The sequence below is a fragment of the Hyperolius riggenbachi genome, chromosome 5 (assembly GCF_040937935.1).
Source record: "Hyperolius riggenbachi isolate aHypRig1 chromosome 5, aHypRig1.pri, whole genome shotgun sequence".
Taxonomy (NCBI): domain Eukaryota; kingdom Metazoa; phylum Chordata; class Amphibia; order Anura; family Hyperoliidae; genus Hyperolius; species Hyperolius riggenbachi.
In genome coordinates this window covers 309,169,766-309,187,517 of record NC_090650.1, presented here as the reverse complement: position 1 = coordinate 309,187,517, position 17,752 = coordinate 309,169,766, and the positions used below count along the sequence as shown (strand labels likewise).

Genomic DNA, 17,752 nt, shown 5'->3' with positions numbered 1-17,752 from the left:
CAAGCGGGGAGCAGCCTTATTCGAGCTACAAACAAGGCTGTGACCCCTCAAAAGCTCCTTACTGGCACCACTAGCGGTTTTCTAGACACGTCCACTCGGCTGTCGAGTGCTCAGCACGCAATCCGCGTTTTCGTATTCGGGTCAGCTTTGCGCTTTAGGCTGAGTACGGGAACGCCACGCACACACACGCACAGTTGCAATCTTACACTGTAGTGAAGCAAAACCACTAACAGTCGTTCCGAACGATACTGTTAGCCACTCTGCTGTCGAGCTACTCGCACTGGCGTTTTCGTACGTTGGGTCAGCTGCGCGCTTTAGGCCAACGTATGACAAACGCCCCCACACACAATGCAATTACAATCTCATACGGTAGGGTAGCTCAAACGTACAATTAGGCATGGATTTATACACAGTTGCACTTCAGTCTCTTCTAGGCTATGAGTGTTAGTTTAGTACAGCGGAAGTCAACTTATTTAAATAACAAGTTAATATTCCAGAAAAAACATGGAACAATGCAGAACTTAATATATACAAAAGATGTACAAAAACAAAGTAAAAAAGTTACAAGATTAAAGTTACAAAAATACACACAAGACAGGATGCCGAAATAAAAGGGAAAAATAAACGTTACTGCATTGTTTGAACGTCATTGGCAGGAGAACGCCGCTTCGACCAGTAGTCGGGCAGCCCTTAGCGTCCTTGCTATCTCCAGAGAGCTACCAGTTGTGGCTATCCTAGCTGCTGGTTTATACTGTGAGATATGCCTGGAGGCTACAACTTCATTGGGGAGGGGAGGAACAAGTTTTAATTAAATCTCAGACATAATTCAATTTCCACAGGTAAAAAAATGGTATCAAAAAGGATTTCCCCCACTCCAGGTGACCATTGATTGTCTTCCTCAACATTCCAGCCTGTAAAAGTCTATACATCAAAAGAATGTAGTTTGGGTGAAGCTTCCTGGCTGTCATGTAAATTTCAAACATTCCTGTCCACTTTGAACTTGGCAGACTCACTTAGTCGGATAGTGTGTTGACCAACAGGCAGCCGTCTACATTAATACAAAAGATCAAAGCAATGCCCCACATTTGCAGGGTGGCAGACAAAAGGGAACCTAATTACCTATTTCTGGCTGTCCAGAGGAACTGTATGCTAATGTCGGTCTATTGACACACACACACACACTCACACTCACACTCACGCTCACACTCACATTAACAGTCCATGAAGTTAGCCCCACTACCTTCAAAACCAGACTGGCTGACATAATACACAACAGATAGAAAAATGATAATATACTACTGTATTATCCCTAACATCATCAGCACCCCAATATATTCCTGACAGAGATGATTTCATTTTTCAGCACGACCTGGCACCTGCTCACAGTGACAAAACCACTGGTAAATGGTTTACTGACCATGGGATTACTGTGCTCAATTGGCCTGCCAACTCTCCTGACCTGAACCCCATAGAGAATCTGTGGGATATTGTGAAGAGAAAGTTGAGACGCAAGACCCAACACTCTGGATGAGCTTAAAGCGGAATATAACCCTGCATTTCAACTTTGCTCTAAAATATTATTTACAGCATATTATATGCAAAAAGCATTTCTTTTTACTAGACCAGCATTGGAAGGGTTAAACACAGACGTTTCAAGTTCCGTGGAGAGATATGCAGAAGTTCAGATTGTTACATTCTATGTATCTATTGATAAACAGTTACACACTCTTTGGCAGTCCTCCAAGCTCCTTCTCAGTCAGAGAGATGAGTCATTCAACACTTAGATACATTTCTGTAAACAAAATGTATCTCTTTTCAGCTTCGGATGCGTCTGCAGAAATCTAAAGGAACTTTAAAGCCCTGTGTAACCCTTCCAATGCTGGTCTAGTAAAAAAAAAAATGCTGGTTGCATATAATATACTGTAAATAATGTTTTAGAGCAAAGTTGAAATGCAGGGTTATATTCCGCTTTAAGGCCACTATCGAAGCATCCTGGGCCTCCATAACACCTGAGCAGTGCCACAGGCTGATTGCCTCCATGCCACGCCGCATTAAAGCAGTCATTTCTGCAAAAGGATTCCCCACCAAGTATTGAGTGCATAACTGAACATAATTATTTGAAGGTTGACTATTTCTTTTTAAAAAAAAAAAACAAACGCTACTTTTATTGGTGGGTTGAAATATGCAAATTTTTTGAGATAGGAATTTTGGGTTTTCATGAGCTGTATGCCAAAATCAATATTAAAACAATAAAAGGCTTGAACTACTTCAGTTGTGTGTATTTGAATCTAAAATATATGAAAGTATAATGTTTATGAGTACATTACAGAAAATAATGAACTTTATCACAGTATGCTAATTTTTTGAGAAGATCCTGTAGAACCACGTGTGGAAGGTAGTTTCTGCTTCGTGTCTTCTCAGGAGATTGCTGGGCTTCTGCAAACTATGAGCTTTCAGCCCCTACTTTTATAGGGTTTGGATGCAATATGGTTTCCTAATCTGGAATTTCCCTGAATACCAGGTTCTAATTGGCTAAAGCTTCCATGCGTCAAACGCTATCTATGTTTTGAATACCTAAATCACAATATTATTGTTTATAAATTCTTAATTACCTTATCTTATGGGAATTAACGTCATTTGGAGTGCTTGACATTTGATATAGGGTCATTTCTGACGCAGTTAATTAAAATGGACGTCACCAGCCATCTTGTCTGCTGGCTGCCCCAGACATTGAGACTAAGCAATGTCATTCATGACGCATTTCTGATAGTGTTCTCTGCTAATTGTTGGAATGTCTCGGTACTTTCCCAGACATAAGATTGGTCAGGTTGACACTGTAACCAGACCTGTGAGAGTCTTCAGCAATTTAAGACTTATTGAAGCATACAGGGTTTCTAATATACTTATTTAAATATAAAGCTTATTATATAATTCTTCTTAAAACAATTAATCATATAAGATATAATTGCATATTAAAATGTAATAATATAAAATAATTTTCTATATATTTGACTTTCTTATAAATAAATAAATTTAATAATGTCCACCGGCAGCGGTCAGCATTTTATAACAAATAATATTAATTTTGTAAAACTATTAAACCGCCAGGTGGCATCATTTGTCCTAAATACGGGACAATACAAAAACCTTGGAACTTATTATTGACATTCCAAAGGACAATCAGTCATGACATGGCATTATTTCTTGCTGTCTGTAACAAGTACGTCAACAATCTTCTAGCTTACAAGTTAAAACAATTTTATAAAAGTTTTACTTTAACTGTCACCGACAGAATCCAGTATTAAATTAGATTATAGGTTTTAACAATAATTATTTCTTTGTTTAGGACTGTATTGATTATTATTTATATATACATACACATGACAGCTTTTCCTGCATAAATAAAACTGCTAGAATTCTGACATAACTGCTTGCTGAGCACACAGCTCAACAGTCTGTGGAAAGGAGGCCTAAATCTGGTCTTGGGTAGAAGTGCAGTGATGATTCCTGTGGCTTCTTTGGCCACTAGAGGAACAGCACATTGCAGGAAACCTATGTGGAACCATCCAAGATAAATACTTTATTAGCTCAGTTTAAAACATAATAAACAGATTAAAATACAAAAGTGGGTCTGTGCATTATGATCATAATGCACAGACCCACTTTTGGATTTTAATGTTTATTATGTTTTAAACTGAGCTAATAAAGTATTTATCTTGGATGGTGCGGATCGTTTGGAATATATGACAAGACCCTTGTGGCTCCAGAGGTGATCACAGCACATCCCTATTTCCCATTGGTGCAGTAGGCTCTTACTACTATACGGAAACCTATGTGGAGGCAGCTAACCTAGTTCCATTGTCTATCTGCAGATCATCTTCTCAGTGCAGCACTTTCTTTTAGTGCTGAAACTGTTTAAATCCGCCATAATGTTGCAGTGAATTGCATTCTTATTTTAGAACATATCTGGATACCTTATTTATCTGTATTATGTCAGAAAAACATTTGATCATTGTGAGAAAAAACTTGATCATAGTAAGTGAATGGTAGCATTAATTACCTTTACTTTTTTTTTTTTTTTTTTTTGTAACACTGTTTTAATTGAGATCAATCAACATGAACAAAGCAACAGGCCACTATCGGAACAAAAATGCCTGAAATCAGTTCTTCAGAAAATAGAAAATATTTGCATCAGTCAAATATAGAGTGTCTGCCTCAGAGTAAAAGGGCACTCGTGTAGATGAAAAGGAAAGGTGACACTTTTAAAGACAGTTCAATTGAAGGATCAAAAATAAAATGAACTATTACCAATAATTATGATCGAGTCCTTTTGCATTATGCAGACAATGCAATGTCCATGTGTAGAACCGCAACATAATACCTAAAATTTAGCATTAGGAGCTGAAATAAAAAACAAAACAAGGGTCAGGTCGGATCCTATCCACTCACTGCATAATCAAAAAAAGAAAAGAAAATGGAGCATAAATCGTAGGTCTTATGAGTAAACTGGAGGTTCTTTCCACCAAAAACAAAGAAATCATCTTTATCCATAAAAAGCTTCCCAAGGTTCCCAAATGGTTTCAAATTTGAGCTCCGTATCTTTTAACGTAATCGTACGTTTTTCCATTAACTTTGACACCTTGATTTGGGAGGGGATCAGAGCATGTGAGTTAGTACTAAGCAATACATACTGTATATTTAGGAGATCAGGCCCTTTTGATGATCCTTAGCAGAGCATAAGTCCTCAAAAAACACAGCAGTTTATTCCTATTTCTAATAACAGAATTTCTGTAGTCTGAATGAAACATTTTAGGAGTTACGGTACTGTAATTCTGAGTTTGTTTTCTTTTCAAAAACTTTTACTGCATCGTCATTACATAGGTTACAGATGGCTGCTGTGTTATGTGTAATGAATTCAGAAACCCTACAATGCTTAATTCGCTTAGCAATGTACTTAGTAAGCTTGATTTCATAAAATGATTAAACTTTTTAAGGTTGTTTTATGCTGACATTTATTCTTGCAGAATGGGCAGACTTTCAAATATGGAGTTGATGTTAGCTAACTGTATATGTTGTTACAGAGCAGAAAAATACATCTTGCTATATAGAAAGTGTGAATTTTGAGCTCACTTATACAGGAACACTAGCATCTGCTTGCAGTTTGAAGTGTTTTTGATGTAATTGTCAACCGCTATTGTAAGGACAGGGTTATCTTCTATAAATTGCAAGGCAAAAAACTGTGTAGTCCTGGAGATTTTGGAATTGTTGGTACTTGTAGTGCCAAGTGATACACACTGCCCGGACCACATGTGGCCGTTGCAGTGTGTGATGCGGTCTCATCCAGTGCACATGGAGGCCAGATTTCATAAAAATGCGTGTTCATGTTGTGCATGGATGTTTTTCACAGTGTGAATGGGCCCACACCCCTCACACTCAGGGATGATTTAATTCTTGCTTATCCCTATAAGAGACATGAGGGTGATGAAAAGTACACATGGCTTGTATGAACACAATGGCCTCGATTCATAAAGCATTACCGCATTCTGTAATGCTGAAAACAGCTGACTTTACAGAGCACTTAGGAAAATGTCAATTCATAAAAGCTGTTACCGCATGAAAAACTGAAGTTACCAAGCAGTGAGGTAAATGACCGACTTGTGCAGTAAATACCTCAACAAATTTCAGCTAATGTCAATGCATAAAGACTAGATCATGCGGTAAAAGCCTGAAATTTTACCAGCACCTCTGGTGTTGCGATATGAGAGCGGAGACTGTGCGAGCTTGTCTCACACAACAGAAAGGAATAAGCTATGACTGAAACAGCCCCTGTCTCCTGCAAGTCCCGCTTATGGATTTTGATGGGACCTGCAGGCTTCTCCGGTGGGTCTAGATTTTCTACCCCAGGTAGTGAGCAGAGATCACTGAACAAGAGAGGCTTCTCCTGTCACCCTTCGGCGGTTTAACCTCTTAGGTTCCTAGTGGAGGAACTAGTGGGGAAACCACCTAAGCATGGCATCTGTAATGTCTCCTGGAAGTTATTCGAAGCTGTGGCAAATAAAATGTTAAAAAAGACTGACAGATTCAGAGCAAGTAAAGTATAGCAAAACATGTACATCTAAAGGTATGTTGGGATGCCTCTTACTATTGTAATGTGCTCACCGCACTGAGTTTTTGTCTATTGAAGCTACATTACCAAACTTCTACCGCACCTGTGAACATTTTTATGAATTAGCACACAAAAGTCTAAAATACAGAATGCGGTGATTTACTGAGCATTTTAAATTTACCGTACTGTGCTCTATGATTTGAGGCCATTGGCCTCAATTCTGCAGAAAACAGCTGATTTTACTGTTTACCTTGCCAAATTCCAATTCACTAAACCTATTACTGCACTCAAAAATAAAATTACTGACTAGTGAAGTAAATTACCGACTTGTGTGGTAAAGCTTTAAAGAAATGTCATGAAATGGCAAAGCACAAAGAATGAAGCTTTCAGTAAATCAAGTAAAAGTGTTCGGTATTTATCTCCAGCTCTGACCAGTCAGTAACTTACAATATCCATGCGGTAAAAGTTTACAGATGTAGCAGACAGTCAATAGGTAGAGCCACACAGCCCTGTTTCTCATCCTATTTGATCAGATACTCTGGAGGGCGTGACTTCAGAATGGCAGAGCAGGAGAAGGCTTTTCTCTTCCTCTTTAGATGTGCAGATATGTATACTAATACATAGAAGAGCTCCCTCTAGTTAGCACAGATACACATCTAAAGGGATGCACTGGACAGAAAATAGAATGGCTTGTGCACAAACTTGTACATAAGCTGGACAGTGTACTGGTTAAGGGCTCTGCCTCTGACACAGGAGACCTGGGTTAGAATCTTGGGTCTTCCTGTTCAGTAAGCCAGCAACTATTCAGTAGGGAGCTTGAGCAAGACTCCCTAACACTGCTACTGCCTATTGAGCATGTCCTAGGCTACAGTTCTGACACTCAGTCCGCCAAAAGAAAAGTGCGATATAAATAATCTGTGTCTTGTAAGAGAAGACTGATAGTGCAAAATATTAAATGGAGTATTTTAATGAAATGCCTTTAGTGAATTGAGGCCATTGGGCATTGGGGAAGGTGTCAGAAGGGTTAAATGCTTCATTTCGTGCTGAGCAAGGAGTAACTGTAGCTGCAGTGCTGGCCACCCCAAAAAAAAAAAAATCACTGGGGGGGGGGGGGCAGTTGGGCGGTTGGGGTTCGGTGTTCTGCTATTTGCTTGAAAAGGAACTACCACTTGGCTAACAAACTAAAGGATCAAGAAGCAATCATCCGACTGCTACTTTTAAATGTTCTCATATACTGTACATTACTAAAGCAGGAAAAAATTGAATTGTGATTTTTTTTTTTTTTTTTTTTTTGCGATTTTTTTCTTCAAATCAAGCTTTACTATTGCTGAATTTCTTGGAGATTAAATCGAACTCCGGTTTTCGTTCTGGTTCTGTTGAAGCCATTTCACAACCAAAAGCACGAGGAGCTGGAGCAGCTAATTGGAGAATGAGTGCCACAACAGATCCTGGGCAGTGAGTGGGCACTGGTGGTGATCAGAGTTGCTAAGAGTTTGCTCGACAAGATCGTGGACTAGACTGGAGACAGAGAGAATACCACAGCTGCAGCAGATCCTGGGCAGTAGCCATTTACTGGGCAGTGGGTGGTGTTTGCTCGACAGGATAGTGGAGAGATTACAGATCCTGGGTGGGCAGTGGGCAAATGCATAGCAGTGTGACCATGGGAGACAGGGTTTAAGTGCAGAACATGAGTGCCTGTGTGCAGATCCTTCTCTTCCACATGCTGGCCGCGTTACACTACTCAGTACCGCTCTGCCCCCTTTGGCCGGAAGGAGGTGCGCCGCACGGCCAACACAAATAATTCTACGCATTGGACGCATAAATTAATACGCGTAAAAAGCCTGCAGCAAGGTGCCACGCGTAAAGTTGTGTGCATGATAAAATCGCCAATATGACTTTTAGGAAATTGTCTTGCCGCAAATCGCGTCAACTATTTTACAATGATAAATCGTGCAGCCTTTTTAGCTATGGCCAATCAGGCCTATTTCAATAGAAGATGCACAGTTTCTCCAGACTTTGCTGCATCAATCAAGCAATGAACACACATTCATATAAAATTATAAAATCAGGAGCCAGCAGGAAATTTTTAGGAGCCAGCTTCACTGACATAAATTACAGTAAAGTAAACCATAAAGGATACCAGAGCTGAAGTGAGTAGGAGACATGGGGGGGGGAGCAGGCATGTACAGGAAGCTGTCCTGACGGCCCCCGCCCATTTTCCTCTACCCCTTTGCTAGCTAAATGCTTCCTGGCAGCCTCTTCTGGGTCGGCCATTAGTGCGCAGACGCTGGCCAGGTTGGGAAAATCCTACATTGTGCGCCCTACAGCAAGCGCCCAGGGCAAGAAACGTGCATGGCATAGTTGTGATGTAATTTGCATAGTATGTAGGACGTGTGTAGCCGGGCCAGTGCCTGTACACTAATGGCCGATCCAGAAGTGGATGCCGGGGGCATTTAGCTAGCAAATGAGGGGAAGCGGAGGCAGGACAGCTTTCCGTACATGTCTGTCCCCCCCCCCCCCCCCCACCTGTCCGTTTCTCCTGCTCATTCAGCTCTGGTAGCCTTTAAACAGACACTGGAGCGGGAAAAAAAATATATCATCATGAATTGGTTGTGTAGTACGGATAATTACTAGAACATTAGTAGCAAAGAAAATAGTCTTATATTTTTATTTTCAGTTATATAGTGTTTTTTTTATAACATTGCTTTATTCTCTAATATTTGCAGTTTACACACTACTCAGCATTCTAGATGATTTTACAGAGCAGGCCAGTGAACTATTGACCTGTTTTTTTCTTCTGCAGAGGACAATACAAAGACTGACAGTTGAGATAACAAGCTTCAGAAGACAGAGCTCTCTGCGACTTTGAAAGTCGTGGAGCTCAATGGCTCTCTTGCATAGATAACTGGAGTTTCTTAACTCCTCCTGTATTGGAAACAATATTAGACTTATGTCTCTGCTCCTAATGTTTTATTTCTTAGCTGTACTGCACATAAAATCATTATATCATAATTTTTTTCCGCTTCAGTGTCTCTTTAATGGAAATTAAGTGATTAACAATTGTATCTATCCTCTTACTCTAACAATGACTTTGATATCCTACAGTTTTACGTTGTTTAAAAAAGTAGGTTTTTTGTTTTGTCTCCGCTCAATGAAACAGTCTTTTATGTCTCAGAGAGCTGAACTATATGAACTTTTGGCTTTTTTTAATCCATCACCTGCTCTCAGAAGCCCAGTTATCTGCTAGGAATGAAGCATAGGTAATTGTATGCTTGTCAATTGCCCATACACATGTCGATCTCCTGTCACTTTAGGTTCCCTTTAAAAAATGAGGTGCTAGCTGTAATTTTTAAGCAGGCTTGGGTACTGATGAGCTGGTCAGTGAGATGCTAGCACTTTCAAATTGATGTAAATTTTGTTTTAGACAAATGCATGCAGCTTGGAGTTGGGCCAATCAAATGTGGTACCAAATGATTTTGATTGGTCCAAATTCAAGCTGCATAAAATTAACAGAAAATTTGCCTTTACTTAAAATGATTAGCTTCTTATTTACCATCTCCTTAGCTAACATGCTTCTGTAATTTGTTCCTGTGACCTGGTCTGCAGATGGTACACCAGTGGATGGTGCTTGCTTTATTACCATCGATGGTCCGTTACTTTACTCCATTTTCTTCTCAAGCTGACCAATAGCTTTTCCTTTAACAAACGTGTATGTAATTGTAAATTGCGCAAGACGAGTACTTAATAGGTTGCATGCAAGCTGTTAATGGAAACCAACATCCTCCTCTAGTGGTAGACAGGTCATGTGTATGCTCGGTGTGTATTCGACCCCGCAAGTGGGGCTTGCACTCTTTTGCAGGTAGGCACTAGTCTGTTTTTAAGTAGCGCTGCTCATTTCCTTGCTATGTGTATGTAATTGTGAACTGTTTTGTGAAGTAACTTTATGATGTCCGGAATTCTGTCTATACAGGTGGCTGAGGTTTTGCAGATGCCTGCCATGAGAGTATATGAAGTGGCCACCTTCTATACTATGTACAACAGGAAACCAGTGGGAAAATATCACATTCAGATTTGTACAACAACACCTTGTATGCTTCGAGACTCTGATTCTATACTGGAAGCCATCAAGAAAAAACTTGGTATGTCCTATTTTATAGTGCTGTATTCTTTGTAGCGTGAATCCCATTGTGGAACGCGTTTGAAAAATTACTTTTGCTTCTTAGTACAGCTCTCTGATTTTTAGTCAGTAGTGAGGTCAAATTAAGACATTTGGTTCTTTAATGTTGAATATAGACTTTTTTTAGTGGGTAACCTAAAAACCTTATAAAATAGAAATTCTAAAACGTTCACACATTGAAACAAAATTACATTTTGGCTATGGGTAGGTTTTAAAATCTGCTTTATAATCCTAATCCTTTTTTTAAAGGGAGCCTTAACTGAGAGGGATATGGATGTTTCCTTTTAAAAAATACCAGTTGCCTGGCAGTCCTACTGATCTCTTTGGCTGACTGCAGCCAAATCGCACACCTGAAACAAGCATGCAACTAATCCAGTCTGACTTCAGTCAGAGCACCTGGCCTGCATGCTTGTTCAGGGGCTGTGGCTAAAAGTATTAGAGACACGGGATCAGCAGGAGAGTCAGGCAACTGGTAGTATTTTAAAAGGAAAATTCCATATCCTTCTCAGTTTATGTACCCTTTAAGCAGTGTGTCACTTTATTTGTAAGTTAACAGCAATACTTTTGTATCAAATATGGAAGAAACTATTTACAGAGATGTAACATTTATTTGATTACATCATGAAAAGGTCTAGATAATGTGGACCTAATGTGAAAGGTGTCTAGATTTTATTTTTTAACCTCTTCCTACAAAATCAACATAAACATCCTATTTGTGCACCTTTAACCACTTCCGGACCTTGATGATTGAAATCTACGCACTGTTCTGATCCCCTTACCGCTGCCAGGGCGTAAATTTCAATCGTCACGCTGTACATTCCCACCGATTGCGTCGCTTTCTCCCCGTCGCAGAGCCAACGTTCTTTGGTACCAGCAGTCTCTGGTCCTTAAGGGGGCAGAGACTGCTGGTACGGAAGTGGTTATTGCAGTTTTGTAGAATAAGACCTTTCCTAAGGGAAAGCCTGGTCTTACTCACACAAGTCCGTCTCCATCATATACAGGTTTGTCCATTGCATTTCTACAGTACACAAACCTTTGCACTTCCGTGCACAAGGTTTGAGGCGAATAGAAGTCAGTCGGGTTTTATTGAAAGAAACCATAATCCGTTAAACTACTTACTGGAAATGCTTTCCTCTGCTTGTTACGAATGTAGAACAGTAAATACTGAAGTAGGCGGCGTCTTAGCCTGTGAACTATCATTTTCAGAATGGTAACATAAGTATTGGGCTACGTTCGCAGTGAGGTGTTGCATTGCAGCATAACAGCTGTTTTGTAACACGGCTTGCCACACTGCAATGCGATGATCGCAGTGTGTGTGGCATAACAGCATGCAGCATTTTGACTTGCATGCAGTGCTTTACGGCAAAACGCACTTGTTAACAGTGAAGCATACATTTCATTGACCTTGCTTCACTATATGCAACCAAACACCCAGATAATGTGCAGCTCTTCTTCCCTGATCCATTGCAATGCTTTACTGCTGTGATAGGAGATGCTATGGACACTGAACCTAGCCTTACTCTCATGACAATAGTACCTTAATGTATTAAACCATAGTTGCCTTGTGCTGGCTTTGCACTAGTAATTTTCTCATTTGGTAATTTGTGACTTGTCAGGCAGCAATGTGTTCTGATTGCAGGAATACACGTAGGAGAGACAACACCTGATAAACTGTTCACACTGACTGAGGTAGAGTGTCTTGGAGCCTGTGTGAATGCACCGATGGTACAAATTAATGACCACTATTATGTAAGTATACATGGCCTTTATTGCATTGCTTTAATTGCTCCTCTGTTGCCAGAATTTAGAATGTTTAGTAGGTAATCTGTCGGGGCATTTTGTATAATTTTTGGAAGGTGGGGTATTCTTTGACCAGTAAATATTCTTTTTAATTTCTAATCAAAGAAATCTTTGTGAATTGCATAGTGATGCACTGGTGCTGTGGGAACTGTATGTTGATATACACTTCGTGCAGCTCCTCCAGCCTGACTGCAAGGAACCAGGCTGTGCTAAAACGGAGGAATGTTCCAATAGTGTACTTGAGCTTTATTAAAGTTGCACTTACTAGAATCACAAATGCGCATAAAGGACTGCCGCTGGCCGTGAAGATTGCGACCCCGCCGGCGGGTCGGGGGTAAAGCACCTGCGTGGGCATTCCTTCCCCTCGTGTCCACATCATCTCCAAACGTAGTACGCGCCAGATGATGTGGCTGCAGGAGGACGGAATGCCCGCACAGGTGCAGAAGACCTGACCCGCCGGTGGGGGTCACTATCTTCATGGGCGCCAGTGGGACTGGAGGACCGGGGCTGCGGCAAGGGCACGAGATGGCTGATATGGGCTGGAAGAATCCCCAGGTGAGTAAAATCTGTTAAATTTTGTCACGTCAGAAGTCCTTTAACAAGGGGTCGATAGCCCATCAACTGTGCCCGCCTTCATCAGGTATGTCACTGGCATGTACACAGGAGTTGAATATTGTGTTGATTGGTAAATTAAGAGGTGGCAAAGACACTTAACGATAATGAGTTGTTGGAAGACTGATCTTCAGTACCATCTAGGTAGAGATGCTCATGTTTGTAGCTTAATGGTAGTTTGCAACAAAAAATTCACACCGCATGCATGCAATTCATGTGATAAGCGATAAAAGGGACAAAAAAAGTTGAGATGTGCACATACAAATTTGTATATTTTTTTTTACTTATACAGTAATTCTGAAATATATTTCTTTTCTGCTGATTTTTCGTATTAAGTTTCATCCTTTTTAGTAGAGATTTTCTCATACTGCGTCTGCACGCAAACTAATGGCCCATACTCACGGGCAGCAAATGTTGCCTGTCGCCAGCACACGTGAGCGTGTGGGCGACAGGCCGGCGACAGCTCCTCGCCAGGTCCCACCGCGTACACACGCGGAAGAGGGACCAGCGGCATGACGGAAGCTGTCGCCGACGTTCCTCCTCCCCCCGCCGGAAGCTCTGTGTACCTCAATGGAGGTTGCTGTCGCTAGTCCGCGTACTCACGCGGACTAGCGACAGCTGCGGCGGAGTTGCGGCGGCGACTGTCGCCAGGCGATTGAACTTTTCAATCGCCTGGCGACATCAGCGACGGGCGACAGTTCGGGGTGCGCGCCCGTTGCGGGCGACAGTTCGGGGTGCGCGCGGCCCATACTCACGGGCGACCTGTCGCCGCAACACACGCGCGCGCCGCGTGTTGAGGCGTCAAAAGTCCCTCGTGAGTATGGGCCATAAGATGCGTGCAGCCAGGGTCACGCGGACGCAGGGGCCTGCGACTGGCTCAACCATTGAAACCGAGCCGTGGCATGGGACCAGAGGATCGTTGAGTACTGTTGCGGGCGCAGGGCGACTGCAGGGGGCCGGTAGAAGCCCCAGGTAAGTAAAACTGAATTTTTTTCATTCGTTTTTAGGTTCCCTTTAAGTCGCAAACATGAGCATCTCCACTAGATGGTAGCTGAGATTAGTTTTCCAACAACTTATCGTTAAGTGTCTTGGCCATCTGTTTATGAAAATCTGTAATGAAAAAACCTCCCCTGGTGGGTACTCACCTCGGGTGGGGGAAGCTTCCGGATCGTATTGGGGCTTCCCCCGTCGTCCTCGGTCCCGCGGCGGTGGAAATCCTCCCGGAGCCGGGGCGATGTAAATATTTACCTCCTTGGCTCCAGCGCAGGGGCAGTATCCGCTCTCTGCACGGAGATAAGCGAAAATAACTGATCTCCGTCAGCCCGCTCTACTGTGCAGGTGCAAGTCTTCTGCGGAGATTGGCTATTTTCGCCTATCTCAGTCAGAAGAGCCACAACAGCGCCCCCGCTGGAGCCAGAAAAGGTAAAGATTGCACAGCCCGACAATTGTCGCCTGTGCATTCCGTGGGCTGCAGTGAGACCGCCGTGGGACACAGGAGGACGGGGGAAGCCTCAATAGGGTCTAGAGCAGGGGAAGGGAATCTATGGCTCGGGAGCCAGATGTGGCTCTTTTGATGGCTACATCTGGCTCACATACAAATCAGTAGGGGTTGATTCACTAAGCTACACTGATCAAGCAGCACAGCTTAGTGTAGCAGCACAAATAACATTTTCAAAGTAGACACGCTACTGCTGTAGCATACACTACTAACTTACTTGCGCTACCCCAAAACTAATCGCTGCTCCAATTGTCCCACACTGGATCCTGCCAGGCTCAGTGACTTTGTAGAACAAGATTCCTGTACTCTGATTGGCCCAATAGGCTGCCTGTCACTTGACACAGTGCGGGGATCTTGTCCTACAGAGTGAATCAACCCCCAAGTCGGCTAGCTAATTTTAACAATAATATTTTTATAGCGCTTTTCTCCCTGGGGACTTAAAGCTCTGTGACCCTGCATTATGCAGTCTCAAAGGCTCGGGAAAAGAGGTTGAGTTTTTAGCCTTTTTTTAAAGCTGTCCAGAGAAGGAGCCTCTCGTACTGATTGTGGAAGTGAGTTCCATAGAGTAGGGGCTGCATAGGAAAAGGCCCGTGCACCAAATGTTAAGTGTATCCTGGGAATAAACAGATTCATCTTGTTGGCAGAGCGAAGGGTTCGTGGAGGGGCATAAAGTTCCAATAGATCCGCTATGTATTTGGGTCCCATGTGGTTTAGAGCCCTGAATGTCAGCAGGCAGATCTTAAAACGGATTCTCCATTTTACTGGCAACCAGTGAAGAGTTTGCAGTACTGGGGTGATGTGTGAGCTGCGGGGGGGGGGGGGGGGGAGTGTGCATTGACTAGGAGTCTGGCTGCAGCATTCTGTACTAGTTGTAAGGGGCACAGAACCTTATCTGTAGATCTGATGAACAAGGCATTGGAGTAGTCTCGGCGGGAGGACACAAATGCATGAACCAGGTCAGGTAGGTCTTCAGCTGGGATAAGGTGTTTGATTCTCGCTATATTTCTTAGATGGAAGAAGGAAGACTTGACGACAGCTATACCTTACAATTTTGTAAATACACTAGACACGCATTTATGGATGCTGATGGGTCTTGGGTGCCGGGCTTGAAGGACAGATACACTTGAGTGTCATCTGCATAACAATGGTATCCTAGGCCATAGTTCTGGATTATTTTGCCCAGTGGGAGCATGTAGACTGCAAAGAGTAATGGTGATGGCACAGAACCCTGTGGAACTCCATAGACAAGTGGCACTGGATTAGAATAGTGTGTGCCCAGACATACTTGCTGTGTCCTGCCAGATAGGAAGGTCTGAAACCAGCTAAGAACAGCACCCCTTTGGCCACAGTAATTAAGTCGCTGGACTAGTATTTCATGATCCACAGTATTAAATGCTGCAGACAAGTCAAGAAGAATCAGAATTGAGAAATCACCCTTGTCCCTTGCAGTAAGTAGATCATTCATTACTCGGACTAATGCCGTCTCAGTGTTGTGCCTTTTCCTGAATCCTGACTGAAAAGTATCAAAAATGTTATCTGTAAGCCTGGCTTCTAGCTGGTTGGCGACTGCTTTCTCAATAACTTTTGATAGGAATGGTAAGTTCACCACAGGTCTGTAGTTGGTCACAGAATCAGGATCTAGTGATGGTTTCTTCAAGAGAGGTTTTATGATTGCTTTCTTTAGTTCTTTTGGGAAAAGTCCACTTTGCAAGGAGCACTGAGTTATTTTGTGATGTGCTGGCCTGTTCAACTCCGGGCACTGCATTAACCTCCTTAGAGGTAACCCCGTGTGTGACACGGGGTAAGCCGCCGGAGGGTGCCGCTCAGGCCCTGCTGGGCCGATTTACATAATTTTTTTTTATTTTTTTTTTGCTGGACGCAGCTAGCACTTTGCTAGCTGCGCCAGCACCCCGATCGCCGCCGCCCCGCGCCCGATCGCCGCTATCCGGTGCGGCCCCCCCAGACCCCGTGCGCTGCCTGGCCAATCAGTGCCAGGCAGCGCCGAGGGGTGGATCGGGACTCCCAGTGACGTCCCGACGTCGGTGACGTCATCCCACCCCGTCGCCATGGCGACAGGGGAAGCCCTCCTGATCGGAGATCGCCGAAGGCGATCGAAGAGGGCGGGGGGATGCCACTGAGCAGCGGCTATCATGTAGCAAGCCCTGGGCTCGCTACATGATTTAAACAAAAAAAACACAAAAAAAAACTGTTGCGCTTCCCCCTGGCGGAATGTTTCATACCGCCAAGGGGGTTAAGGATCCAGTTGGTCTATAGGTCACCGGTTGTAGGGCGGAGACTTTGAATGAGAATTCCAAAATCTTCTTCACTCAGTGTCAAAGACTTGCCATGGTGGTACGGTAGTAGGCATATGAAAAAGTCCAGCGGTCAATTGATGTTGTTGGTGTAATGCTGGCACGGATGGCAGACACCTTGTTTGTGAAGAAGGCAGAGAATTCTTAACACCTTTCCCTGGAGAATGTGGTTGGGGCTTTTAGGCAGGAAGGATTGCAGAGTGATTCCACTATGTGGAAGAGTTGAGCAGCTCTGTTGTTGGCTGTAGTTATTTTGTGCGAGATGAAGGTATTGTCTGAGGTGTTGAACTAGGCTAGATTTGTGCTCCTCAGACCCTGATTTACGCCACTGTCTTTCTAGTCTGCGCCCTTTCTTTTTTAGATCCATGATGGTTTTGTCAAACCTATTAGCTTTCTGCTTTTTGGTTGCTGATTTGGTGCGCCATGGGGCAATACTGTCAAGTATTTCATATATCATGTTGTTGTACTGGGTTACTAGAGTGTTGAGGTCCAGTGGCTGCATGGTGTAATGGTTCTGCCTCTGACACAGGAGACCAGGGTTCGAATCTCAGCTCTGCCTGTTCAGTAAGCCAGCACCTATTCAGTAGGAGACCTTAGGCAAGTCTCCCTAACACTGCTACGGCCTATAGAGCGTGCCCTAGTGGCTGCTTTGAGTCCACCATGAGAAAAGCGCGATATAAATGTTATTTGTCTTGTCTTGTCATTTGACTATGGAGCAAATTTTTAAAATCCAGGTTGGCAGTTATCCTCTCCGGTTTTCATTTATTCAGGGGACGGATTGATAGGGTGATGTTCAATAGTAAACTATATTACCAGTGGTCTGACCATACCACTGGTACAAGCTGTTAGTAGGTATTTCAATTGCTGATGTTGCTGGAAACCAAGAAAAGCTGAAGACTTATCTGACACTTCCGCTGCCTGGTGGATCAACTGTATACCCATCACCATGGCAACAGGGACATGAGCCCTCTGCTGCGCATGTGCACTGTCCCAGTTTGAAACATAGTGTATGGCTCTCACAGAATTACATTTTAAAATATGTGGCGTTTATGGCTCTCTCAGCCAAAAAGGTTCCTGACCCCTGGTCTAGAGGCTTCCCCCTACTGAGGTGAGTACCCCCCAGGAGAACTTTTTTCAGTACAGGTTTTCTTTAATTAACCAGTTCGGCCTATGTGGCTGGATAGTGTAATGGTTAAGGGCTCTGCCTCTGATACAGGCGACCTGGGTTCGAATCTCGGCTCTGCCTG

At 43.0% G+C, this 17,752-nt stretch overlaps 1 protein-coding gene across 2 annotated transcripts in view; it reads left to right on the top strand.

Annotated features, from left to right (window-relative positions):
- LOC137518829 (NADH dehydrogenase [ubiquinone] flavoprotein 2, mitochondrial-like) overlaps positions 1 to 17,752 on the top strand; it is a 70,512-nt gene that overhangs the window by 40,439 nt on the left and 12,321 nt on the right. For both annotated transcript variants that reach the window (XM_068237189.1, XM_068237190.1), the window contains exons 5-6: positions 10,077 to 10,245; positions 11,923 to 12,032. In XM_068237189.1, coding sequence (XP_068093290.1) covers positions 10,077 to 10,245; positions 11,923 to 12,032 — 279 coding nt within the window. The remainder of the gene's footprint in view (positions 1 to 10,076; positions 10,246 to 11,922; positions 12,033 to 17,752) is intronic.